This window comes from Limulus polyphemus, unplaced genomic scaffold (genome assembly GCF_000517525.1).
Source record: "Limulus polyphemus unplaced genomic scaffold, Limulus_polyphemus-2.1.2 Scaffold98, whole genome shotgun sequence".
NCBI classification, from domain to species: domain Eukaryota; kingdom Metazoa; phylum Arthropoda; class Merostomata; order Xiphosura; family Limulidae; genus Limulus; species Limulus polyphemus.
This window is the reverse complement of record NW_013665708.1, coordinates 763,880-776,387: the sequence shown is the minus strand read 5'-3', so window position 1 is coordinate 776,387 and position 12,508 is coordinate 763,880. Positions and strand designations below refer to the sequence as shown.

The window sequence follows — 12,508 nt, the reverse complement described above, 5'->3', positions numbered from 1 at the left end:
TTGTGAATGATTAGGCGCGTGTGTTTATACCACTGTTCATTCCGTGAATGGGTTTTATCTAGATGTAGTCTTACTGTAGAAGCGCAACATATGGATACTCATTACATTTAGGTACTAACGAGAAAGTCCGTTGCTCTGGAAAATCGTAAGTAATAGTGTCATATGCTTCGTTGGTTGCGTTGATGATTTCTGGAGAGTCTCGAAATTTATAATAAAGTGGTTAAAGATATTACTTACATCAGAAATGTATACGTACATATTTTACCGTATTTCCAATTACCAGCGCTAAATGTTTAACAAGCTTCGAGAAGGCAGTTTTTTTGTGGTTGTTTCTTTACACTATTACACTAACACTATAACGAAAGTCTGCATGATGTGAGTTTCTACAACCGTTGAGTTTATCAGACTTCTTAGACGCAACATGTCTTAGTGTATCAGAAGATATTTTAACGTAGTACTAAAAGTACGATGTGCAGTTAGATTTTTGCACGTAACTAGCGGAGGGCTTCAGAAACACAGAATTTACTATGTATAATAATGGACGCTACAATGCGATGTAGATTTTGGCACCATTACATACAATTTTGCTAAATGATTCATGAACGTCTGACATACCTAAGTACGAATGATCTTACTAGCATTTTGATTATGCGCAAAAATCGACTTTTGCATCCCAAAAATATGTAAATAAATACGTAAAATAATGCTCAGCGCCTTCTGGGGGGACGTTACAATTTCTTAAATGCAATTATTTCCCCGTCAGTAGACAGTTCGAGTAAAGCTTCTCGCACGTCCACTTTTGGCAGGCGAACTGCCCCTAACCAATTATCACTCCGTTCATCAGTTTAAAAGCATAATCAAAATATCAGACGTGAAAAGCGAAGGCCTATCATCCAGGACAATGTGCCGCCTTATGGAAACACTAGCGACGATGTTACTATTGTTAATTAATTTAAAATTATGGATTGAAATACCAATATCCCATATGCTAATAGAGTTCCCCAAATTCCGAGTTTATAGAAGAGAATCCCTAAATATTATCTAGTTTTCTGTAAGTTTTGCTACTCTACCCACATGTAAAGATATTTCTAATCAGTGTCGTTTTTCCTTGGTGAAGCTTCATTAAAAGCCATTAGAAAGGTGCAGATTCCTTAGATCTAAAAACTATATATTGCCAGAGAGCCGTGCCATCTTCCATTTGAACAGCGTGGACTTAGAAATAAAACAATTATTATTATTTTTTAATAGTTAGCGAAATATATCTCAGTGATTTTTGTCCAATGAAATGTTTTTTGAGACTTGAATAGCAGGTGAACTCTCTTCGTTACCACATGGAGCTAATTAAAACGTGACAGAGACACAACACCTCACACTGAGACAAATAAACTGAAGGATTTGAAAACTTATCTAAGAAGTAGTTGTCGCGTCAAAGTGGTAAAGGTATCATTTGCACTTTCATGCTGACAATCAATAATTTTGCGGAGTTCCTGCTGGTATTTATTTTTGACTGTTTGGATGTAATTCACGACTTGAGTCAAGACATTAATTATATCTAAGAGCCTGAATAAGACCCTCAGTTGACATCTCTGGGTGTCATAAAAAACGAAAGTTTTTCCAAATATTTCACCCTTAATTACATATGACCGACCAACATAACGGTCATTCCGATAGCCATCAGTTGAGTGATCTCTCCTGCACTGTAGATAAATTTGAAATGCATGAGATGATCCTAGTTCAATGTTTATTAACAAAATAAAAGCCAAATTTTAGTTAGCAAATATTATATGATAGGAGATACAAAAAACAAACGTGAACATGCAACCATGACAACTAAATCCAATAAAGCTTTTTAAACCATGCAGTACCTGGCACTGCTGTCATTACTTGTTTGTTTGTTCGTTTTGAATTTCGGACAAAGTTATTCGAGGGCAATCTGCGCTAGCCATCCCTATTTTCAAGTGATAGACTAGAGGAAAGGCAACTAGTTATCATCACCCACCGCAAACTCTTGGGCTACTCTTTTACCAAAAGTAAGGGACTTGAGTGAAAGGGCGAGCATATTCGGTAACGAGAATCGAACTCTTGACCCTCCGATTGCGAGTGTCCTAACCACCAAGCCATGCCAAGCTGTTGTTAAGGTGAAAACGCGTTGCAAATGGGCAACTTTCAAGTTTTTATCGCATTTTAAAACTTTTGTAATTTAACAGAAGCGTCGCTAGGTACATAAAAGATTTGAGGCTCGAGTCCAAAGGCGCGGAAATTTTCGGCGTTTCAGTATTATATCGATCATGGTTTTTGTTCTGATTTTTCAAGACACCAATTGGGGATTTGGGGCCCTGTCAAATATAATCGAGGCACGGGCCCCGTGTGCCAGCGCCTAGCAACGCCTTTGCAACTTAATTTTATGCCAGCTAAACCCTCTGCAGACATTCAACCCAAAGTTCGATCACTAACAGCTGTTCGTTATTGTTTTTAGTGCAATGTTATACGATAGGCTATCTGCACTCAGTCCACCGGGGAGAATCGAACTCAGGATTTTAGCATTGTAAGTCCGGAATTTACACTGACCCATCGAAAGACAAAGAAAAAGAGTAATAGACTGTCATGTTACAGGAATCTTTGGAATTGGAAATTTCAAGCTATACGTGTACATGGGCTATACGACCAGATCAGACACACCTTTACAATACACGTATAGTCATATCTAATTTTGAACTACTGGCTAAATAAAAGGCAGTTAGCTAGCTGTACCCTACGTCATAAGGGATTTGTCTGGTTCTTTGACGCAGCAATGAGATTGACAGTCACTTTTGTTTCTAACGCTCCCCCAGTAGGGGATGTAGGACATATTCTGCAACTTCACTGTCGAACTCCAAACCTTACGTTACGCAGCCCGACAAGCAAACCACTACCGTCATTATTAATTTTAATCAATTATCCTTTTTGGTTTCTTTTAAAATTGTTAAACGGATCCAGATCATTTGATCCAAGTTACAATTTATTGCAAAGAAGATACCATAATGGTGCATGCTTTATCAAAATCTTGTATGTTTGTACAAGAAATACTATATAGAGATTGTAATTTTCAACCAGAACAGCACCTTACGCTCACGTGGGTTAAAACGTCAGGCCAGAGACATACTAGATTTCAGATATAACGGTCCTTAATTTTGTATTAATTATGAACCAGGACAAAGCATCATGCTAGCAGCACCCGCCGCCTCAAGTGTTTTACGCAGCTTTTTAACCTGAACAACAGGTTAGAATGTTACTTTTAAAATACGCCCATGACTGAGAGTACAGATCGTGTTCAGCGGCATAATATCTCGAACCCTGGAACATTATATCCTCCGCCTTACACGCTAACCACTAGACCACGCCAGGCTCAGACATTTTGGAACTCCACCAGTTGTTTCACATTTAAAAAACGCGCATGTTCAAATACTAGCTCATTTATTCATTTTGTTTAGCTTAGAAACGGGGTATTATAGCCTAACATTTAACCTAATGGATATCACAAGCAAAATAGACCAAACGTTCTTATCTTACGCTGTTCTTTCTCCTCGAGATAGTGAAATGTGACAAGTTATACTAGTTGGCTTACAACCATATTTGAAAGAAAAATCATTATTTTATTCGACCTCATGTTAGGCTTTATATTATGTGAATAATAACGTGGAGAAATTTCGAAAACTGTATATGTATAAAATATTTACTATATGAAACATCTCAAAATCTTGCACGAACTGTAACCGTTAGTTCATGTTATCAATGAGACTTTCCTTAAACTTAGAAGTGTTTAGATATTTTACAACAGTCTGTCCACATTACTAGTGAATGACTTTCCTTACATCTAGAGTTGTATATGTATTTTACACAACAATGTGTTCATATCACTAGTTAATGACTTTCCTTAAACCTAGAGTTATATAGGTGCTTTACACAACGGTTTGTTCACATTACCAGTGAATGACTTTCCTTAAACCTAGAAGTGTTTAGGTATTTTACACAATTTGTTCACGTTCTCAGTGAACTACTTTTCTCGAACTTAGATCTGCATCTGGCTGCTTTACACAACAGTTTGTTCACATTACCAGTGAATGACTTTCCTTAAACCTAGAGTTGTGTAGGTACTTTACACAACAGTTTATTCACATTACCAGTGAATTACTTTCCTTAAACCTAGAGTTATATAGGTGCTTTACACAACAGTTTGTTCACATTACCAGTGAATGACTTTCCTTAAACCTAGAAGTGTTTAGGTATTTTACACAATTTATTCACGTTATCAGTGAATGACTTTCCTTAAACCTAGAGTTATATAGGTGCTTGACACAACAGTTTATTCACACTACCAGTGAATGACTTTCCTTAAACCTAGAAGTGTTTAGGTATTTTAAACAAGTTGTTCACGTTATCAGTGAATAACTTTCTTTGAACTGCTTTACGTAACCATTTGTTCACATTATCAGTGAGTGCCTTTCGTGAACTTAGATCTTTATTTAGCTACTTTACAGAACCGTTTGTTTCGCGTTAAATGATATGAGAGCATAGTCGTAATTTATAAAGAAACGCAAGGAACATGCCAACTTCACTTTCTCGATGACGAAGATATGTCCTCACAATGCAGTAGTACTAAAACTTGTATAGTCACTAGTCACTATAGGAGTCGTGAAATTTTTATTTTAGATGCAATAATCCTTATGCCCCAACTACAGAAACTCCTCCCCCTCACCCCTTTTCAGGAATCAGAGTTACAGCACTGTGTGAGTGTTTCTATTTTCCACCGATATAAAAAAAATTAAATAGAAAGAGAGAGAGGCGTAAGCATTTTATAGCGTAACGCTTTTAATCTTGTAGAAATAATTAAATATCAAATGACTTCACCAAGAAACTCACCTTCACTAGCACCAGGCAGGCTGGCAAACGCGTTAGGTGTTGGCGTCTCGAGGAGATTAACTGGACAACCATTCTCATCGCTCCCGTTCAAGCAATCTGATACACCGTTACACACCAGCGTCAAGCTCCGCAGGCACTCGTTGGAAGAACACTTGAACACGCAAGACTCTGAGAACAAAGAAGGTTGTAGTGAGGTCACACACACTAAAAAAAAAAAAGACTGTAATATTATCCGTGAAATGTAAGTATGAGAAGTCAAGAGATTAGAAATATACTAGACGTATTTCTGCAGGGTCCCCGAAAGTGTTCTGTTTCAAAAGTAAATAAAAACAAAATTAAGAGCTACAAGTATTTTTATTTCTTGCTTTTCAAGCTCATATGTCATACTATGTTGTAGCGTACAGAATGCATAATTATTCTCGTGATTCATGGCATGCGCACGTTTTACCGAGGTCAGGATAGTACAAATTGCAACGTTAAGCGTCCTTTACGTGACGTCATTTTAGTGTCTACTGAATGATTGACAGACAACACTTTGCTGTATATTGGTGCGAATGGTTAAAACAGGTGATCCCTCCAGACGGCCTTTGGGAAACCAAAGCTTGAACAATGTATAAAACTGGAAAAATCTCAAATAACTGTCATGAATTCTAGAAGAACAGCATAACTAAATATTAATGTAATAACGGGCAAGAACTGCACAGCACAAAACTAAATATTTTTTAAGTAATCAATTAAAGTCTAATATCGTAATACACTTTACTATCATTATTACAATAAATATAAGCAATTATATATTAACATTAGCATAACAAACAATCAACATAATCAGGTAGACAGGACGTTTAAATTACCATATCTAACAATATATATATAATCGGTTATTCTAACCAAAAATAAACATAACCATTTATAGACTTTGTTTCCAAAAAACTGAATAATTACACTCCATAAAATACAAAACAAAAATGATTTTATTCAAATCCGACGTTTCCGCTTTCGCCTTTCTCAAGGGCTACAAAACCAGCTATACGATATATGAACATTACTGTATTCAACAATATAAGTAACCAGTTACGCAGTACATTAACATTACTCTATCCCACAACACACGTGCGTAACCAGTCATAGAGTACATTAAGATTACTGCAACCAACTATGCAGTATATCAACACTACTACTAAAACAATAAATATAACTGGTTATACAGTTTGTTAACATTACTACAAAAATCAGTATACAATAAATTAACATTACCATAACCAGATATCAACATGATTAGTTACACAGTATGTTGACAAAGCTATAAGGAACAATAAACATAACCTGTTATATAGTATATTAACATTACTATAACCAACAATGAGCATAACTAGTTACACAGTATATTAACACTTCTATAAATAACGATAAAGAGAATCAGTTACACAATACATTAAAATTACTATGAGGAGCAATAGACATAGCCAGTTACACAGTATATCAACTTTTCTCTAACAATAAACACAATGATGTATACAGAGGGTTGAATACCTAATACTAAAACGATTTTAAATATTTAAGTCAGGAAGTCACGTGAAAACCACAACCGATAGAAAGTAGTGGTGAAATAAAATGTATCACAACTGCATTTTGATTTTATTTGCCATTCGTAGGTTGTGTGACGCCACCGAAAATTCATCGGTTTTGAGTATATAACAGATCTTTTCGACACAAAATTTTCATACACTCAGATCATAAAGACGTGTTCGGTTCGGGTATTCAGACATTGCATGACGGTGTTATCCTTTATACTTTTTAATGGCTTTGGAAAGCAAAGAAATATGGATCAGCTTGGGTTATCAAGACTAGTCAGAAAGAGACCTTTAACAAGTCGTACCCCAGCCATGTTCAACAAAGTGCAGCATCTTGTAACAGGCTAGAAGCTAAAAACATAAAGATCAGTAGTAAACACCGTCCATATCCAATAGTACACAACATAATCAAGAAGGATCTCTGTCTGGGAAAACGACACAACTTACGTATACACGAGTTGTTTCCACAACATATCCCATCAACCATTGCATATCTCAAGAAACAAAATTATAGATTATCAAAATGCAACGAGTTTTCATACTATTTCCTGTGAATACATATTAGCCATGTCGCCCGATGCGATGCCATCGGATTTCTATGTGATTGACTCGTACATTTAGTGTAGTATATAAAAAGTGTAAGTTGTGGTTTGCTTTTTATATGATAGCATTACGACGAAGCCTTTTTTTTTAAATGGAAACAACGCTGAAGGGCTATTGTTAATATGCACAGGCGTCAGATAGAATACGACCAGATATAGTAATGTAACGATCTTGTTAGGCTCGGAAATCATTTAATATAACGTAATGTACCTCTGTAGAATGCAAGGGTGTCGCCAGGATTTTTTCAGGGGGCAAGGGGTTCTGAAATCCAATGTACATATAGGCGTAAGTAAGCCGTGAGAAAGTAGCAGTTCTGTACATGGTCCATGGCAAGGTTTATGTCACACTGAAGAAACACATTCGCAAACGGAAGGTGTTAATGAACATAAAATTATAAAACTGCATTCGGTAGTTTTGCAGCACAATGTTTAATTTTCCGTGGCCATTAAAATGGAATTTTATCAACATTATTACATCCAACAATAAACATAACCAGGTATATTGTACAATAATATTACCCCACATAAACATAATGAGTTATACAGCATATTAACATTACTATACCCAAAAATAAACATAATCAATAATACAATATATTAATATTACCATAACCATTGATTCAGTATATTAACAACACCATAACCAGCAATAAACATATCAAGAAATACAGTTTATTGATATTATTATAACGAACAATAAACATAATCAGTTATACACAACATCAAATATTTAAAAAACGAGTATACACCATGTTGGAGTATTGAAGAGTTTATTTAATACGAGTTAACTTTCGACTCTTTTTTTTCAAGAAAATCTACAAAGGTATACAAACTCACTATTGAAATGTGAAGCCTACAATCCTAAAATGTTAATATACTTGGATTTGGTCGTTGCTAAGCACAAAGCTACACATTGAAAAGGAATAATCCATGAATGACGTAGAAGGTTTCATATTGAATCCTACAAACACTAAAATGTGCCTAGAAGTATGTATTGTATTGTTGAGAGGTACTGCGGCAGAGTACGTGACAGAGCCAAAGAAATGAAAAACGTAATAAAATAATAAATAGCTAAAAACTAAAATTTAAAAAAGAAAGAAATGAAATTGACATGTAATAATAAAAAACGAATTGTATATGGCGTCCAAAAATAAGAACTTTAGGGATATATTAAGATCATAAAATAATCTCAGTTATAACGTATATTAATAATATTAGCATTGATAAAGTCGAAACTAAGAAACACCTAAAGTGATTTTAAAATATATAATTCCATATAGGGCTTATATCTAATCCACAATCTCTGTTCAGTCCTTTTCTCGGTCCACATTGTGAGTTTTTTTGGATATAAATAGCCTCTTTGAGTTTGTTTTTCAAGTATCTCCATTGAATTTGTTGTTGGTCACAATCAAGGCAGTGTTGAGATATTCCAGATAATACATAACGAAGAAGATCTTATATGCTCCTTACATCGATCTGTTGCACCATCAATTTAGTTATACAACAAGTTACCTTGTACACTATATTCTTTTGACATGTAGATAGGTGGCGTTCACGTTTTGACATTCGTAGAAAAAAATCATAGATTCGTAAATGTGTTACTTCAAGGTTTTTAAACACATGTAGGAGTCTTTCGCTGAGTCCTGAAACATATGGAAGTGTACAAACCAAACGTTGAACAAGTTGTTTTATTGCTCACATGATGTTTTCCTTTGGTTTATTAATTATTGAACGAGAGGATCTGGATAGTTGTTGTTTAAGGTTGTAAATTTTAGTATGTTCGGTCTTCAGGTGATCTTGACCACATACATGTTTCGCTCTTGTTATGAGACACTTCAGAATTCATGACCTAATTGTTGATGGATGGGAAGATGTGTGTAGGTTTTCGGTAAACTGTAGTAGTAATCTTACCAGTTATATAATATATATATACATTACTACAACCACTCGCAAACATAACAAATTGTATTATTTCTTATAATTAGTACAACCAATAATAAACTCAACCACTAATACAATAATTTCTTTTGTTATTGTTATACTAGCATAAAATACCCACGCTCTGCTGCGGAATTCTTAGGTCCCTTATGATTCTCAAAGGTCTCAATGTACAGTCAAGTGTCTCCATTATCTTAATGACTTCTATAGCTACTCCAATGCGTCAATTCTTTTACTGGTTTTTCTGTTGCCATTTCCTGAACTTAATTCAATTCAACTCTTGAAAAGTAAATAGTTTTAATTTAGTTTCTCAGATTCGTTTTATTTCTTTCTGTGTTTTTATTTGAATTCTTTAATATTCTCTGCTTCATATTTTTCTTCTCGTTGTTTGTTGCCGTTTCCCAAACTTAGTTTAATTCAACTTTTTCTTTTTTTTTAAGTACTCAGATTTGTAATTTTCCCCATGTTTTTGTTGAAAAAGAGTATTTGGCAGAAAACCTCCACATATTGTTTATTCAGTAAGTGAAAATTAGAAAGAAAAAAATATACTTTTCTATCGACCTTCAGTAAGCAGAATTATGGGGCATAAAACTGGCAAACATTTATTTTAGTAAAATCTAAAAAATAATACCCACGTGCACTCCCTTGGAATCCCCTTAGTATGTGTGCAAAGGTTCTTTCCTCTTGGAGCTATGGCGGTCACACACACATAAAGATACAAGCTCTTTTATTATTATAATTGTTCATTTCAATTCATTTTAATAATTTCAGTTTTTTAGTTATTTTTATTGTACTATGCTTTCATTTCTTTGACTTTATTATGTAATCTGCCACACCAGCTCTCAAGAGTACAAAATACGCTGTTCTAGGCACATTTCAGTAATGATGTTTTCTGTATTGGAGAATTAATGTTGACTCTTATTCCAAACTTACTCAGTTTATCATCAAGAAATTTAGCAAGTTTTAGTAAACGTAAAAAAGTTCATTGTACAAAAAAAGAAGATATTTTTAATAATTACTTTTACTAAAGATTTGTCTGTGAATTTGTAAATTCAGTTTGACTCAAGCTCTGACTAGTCTGAGTGCAAGGTAATTTTCATGTTAAGAATAAAAATACTTTTTTCATGTTTCACTTTTCATATTTTATTTACATAACTTCTAGAACCTCCTAACTGAATATGAAAATATTTTTTTTCGGTAAGACTTTATACTCTATCTCTTATTTTCTCTTCCTTAACAACACTAACTGTAGTGAAGATGGAGCTGTATATAACTATTAAAAAAGTATCAAATTACGTAACATATCAAAAGCTCGCGTGCATACTTCGCGAAGAACGTTTTTAATTTATTTTTTTTTCATTTAAGATTCCTTATCTAACCTAATACGTTTTTAAATTTTACATTTTACTGACATTTGTTTAAAATACATACATATTAATGAATAAAAATATACATAAAACCAAGACATTTATCATTTACCGTTGCTTTCAGGCTTATTTGGACTTGAGAACGTATATTTAAAACTACTTTTTACACACTATTTTATTTGTCCAAAAATAATACATGCAGCTTTCAAATATACATTTTAAAACAAAAACAATACTTTAAACAGTAAACAGAATGCTCCAAAAACTAATATGATTTATCTTGCTTTCTAAGTAACATATATACAGGTTATAAAAATGAAATTATTTACTGAAATAAATTAACCTAATGACGTTCATAATTACGTAATTCACTAAACGACCCTTCTATTGGCTATAAACATATACGATTGAGAAGTAAGCGTGAGCAAATATGTAATTTCAAAAGCATTGAGCGTTTGGAGAAGGTTCTGTGGTGGGTGTAACAAATTTATTGATATCTTATAGTTGGTGTTTCCAATTAGTGGACATTCTGAAACACATGTAAGGGAAGAAAGAAAATCTAAAATGAAGAAGTCAAAGAAGAGAGGCATCACGTCACACAGAGAAGTTTTATTTGAATATTCCCTTTTTAAATTAAGAAATCAAAAAGTTAATCAATATTAAAACTTGAATCACAAACTACGTTTAGATGCCAAGTTTACTACCAAATATTGATAATAAAGATGATTAATTAAACTTTGAATGTAACTTTAAAAATTGCCTTTCATGCGCACTATCACCCTCATCCGTGAACGTAGTGTTAAATGTGAATTTGTGTGATATACCATTTATTGTTCCTTGAGCCGAAAGCTAGCTACTATTAGAATCTTTAATATTCCTATGTTGTGATTATATGATATTATATTCAATACTAGACGACAAACGAGAAAGATATGGGGGCTTTCCAAATTTGGCATGTATCGTAAGGACCCTTCGGGAAGTGATAAGTGACACAGGGCATTCGGTATTGGGCTCTGAGCCCCCTATGTCACCCAACGTGACAGTCGGCCCAGCCGATCGCTAGTTATAAACGAGCACACACAGAATTTTGTTAAGTAATAGTTTGGATGATGTATCAACAATTACTTTAAATAGGATGACACTTCAAAACCAGATAAACAGTTATTAACATTAGTATAAACAACAATAAACATATCCAGATATATAGTATCTTCACATTACTACAACCAACCATTAACAAAATAAGTTGTACAGTTTAATTTATTACTATTATTATTATCATAACGAGATATACATATATTATCATTAGTATAACAACAATACGCACAATCAATTACAAAGTAAATTAACAATAATATAACCAATTGTTATGGTGTGAATACCTTTTCCAAGCTGACGAAGCATGATTATAATTAGTTATACTTGTTATAAGACATTAGTATTAGATCTATCACGTTCTTGACTCTACATTCTTTAGTCAGTCTCCTAGGGTTTTCCAAGAAGAAGAGTGTATAATTAGTTATACTTGTTATAAGACATTAGTATTAGACCTATCACGTTCTTGACTCTACATTCTTTAGTCAGTCTCCTAGGGTTTTCCAAGAAGAAGAGTGTATAATTAGTTATACTTGTTATAAGACATTAGTATTAGACCTATCACGTTTTTGACTCTACATTCTTTAGTCAGTCTCCTAGGGTTTTCCAAGAAGAAGAGTGTATAATTAGTTATACTTCTTATAAGACATTAGTATTAGACCTATCACGTTTTTGACTCTACATTCTTTAGTCAGTCTCCTAGGGTTTTCCAAGAAGAAGAGGGTATAATAGTATTTCAATCACACATTTTTATTATTTATATTTATTAATATCATTTGAACCTAAAAGGAAAAATAAACATAACTAATTATAAAACTCAATAGCATTATTATAAGCAACAGACGTAATCTTTTGGGGGGGTTTGATTTCTGTATTAACTCACCACATAGTAACCTCAATTAATTTAGAGGCGTGAATAATATGATAACATTGCGCCTAGTTCATTATTCGATAACATACAGCGGACCAAGAGTTTAATGATAATATTATAGATCTATTTTCTCTTCAACAAATATAGTATACTAGCTGAGTT

The 12,508-nt window shown here is 33.7% G+C and overlaps 1 protein-coding gene across 2 annotated transcripts in view; it reads right to left on the bottom strand.

Annotated features, from left to right (window-relative positions):
* The window catches only part of LOC106469724 (low-density lipoprotein receptor class A domain-containing protein 4-like), a 46,311-nt gene that overhangs the window by 23,893 nt on the left and 9,910 nt on the right, over positions 1-12,508 (bottom strand). Inside the window, exon 2 of one of the 2 annotated variants that reach the window (XM_022398999.1) lies at positions 4,900-5,103. In XM_022398999.1, the coding sequence (XP_022254707.1) occupies positions 4,900-5,103 (204 nt within the window). The remainder of the gene's footprint in view (positions 1-4,899; positions 5,104-12,508) is intronic. The other variant, XM_013930239.2, reaches the window with a different exon arrangement.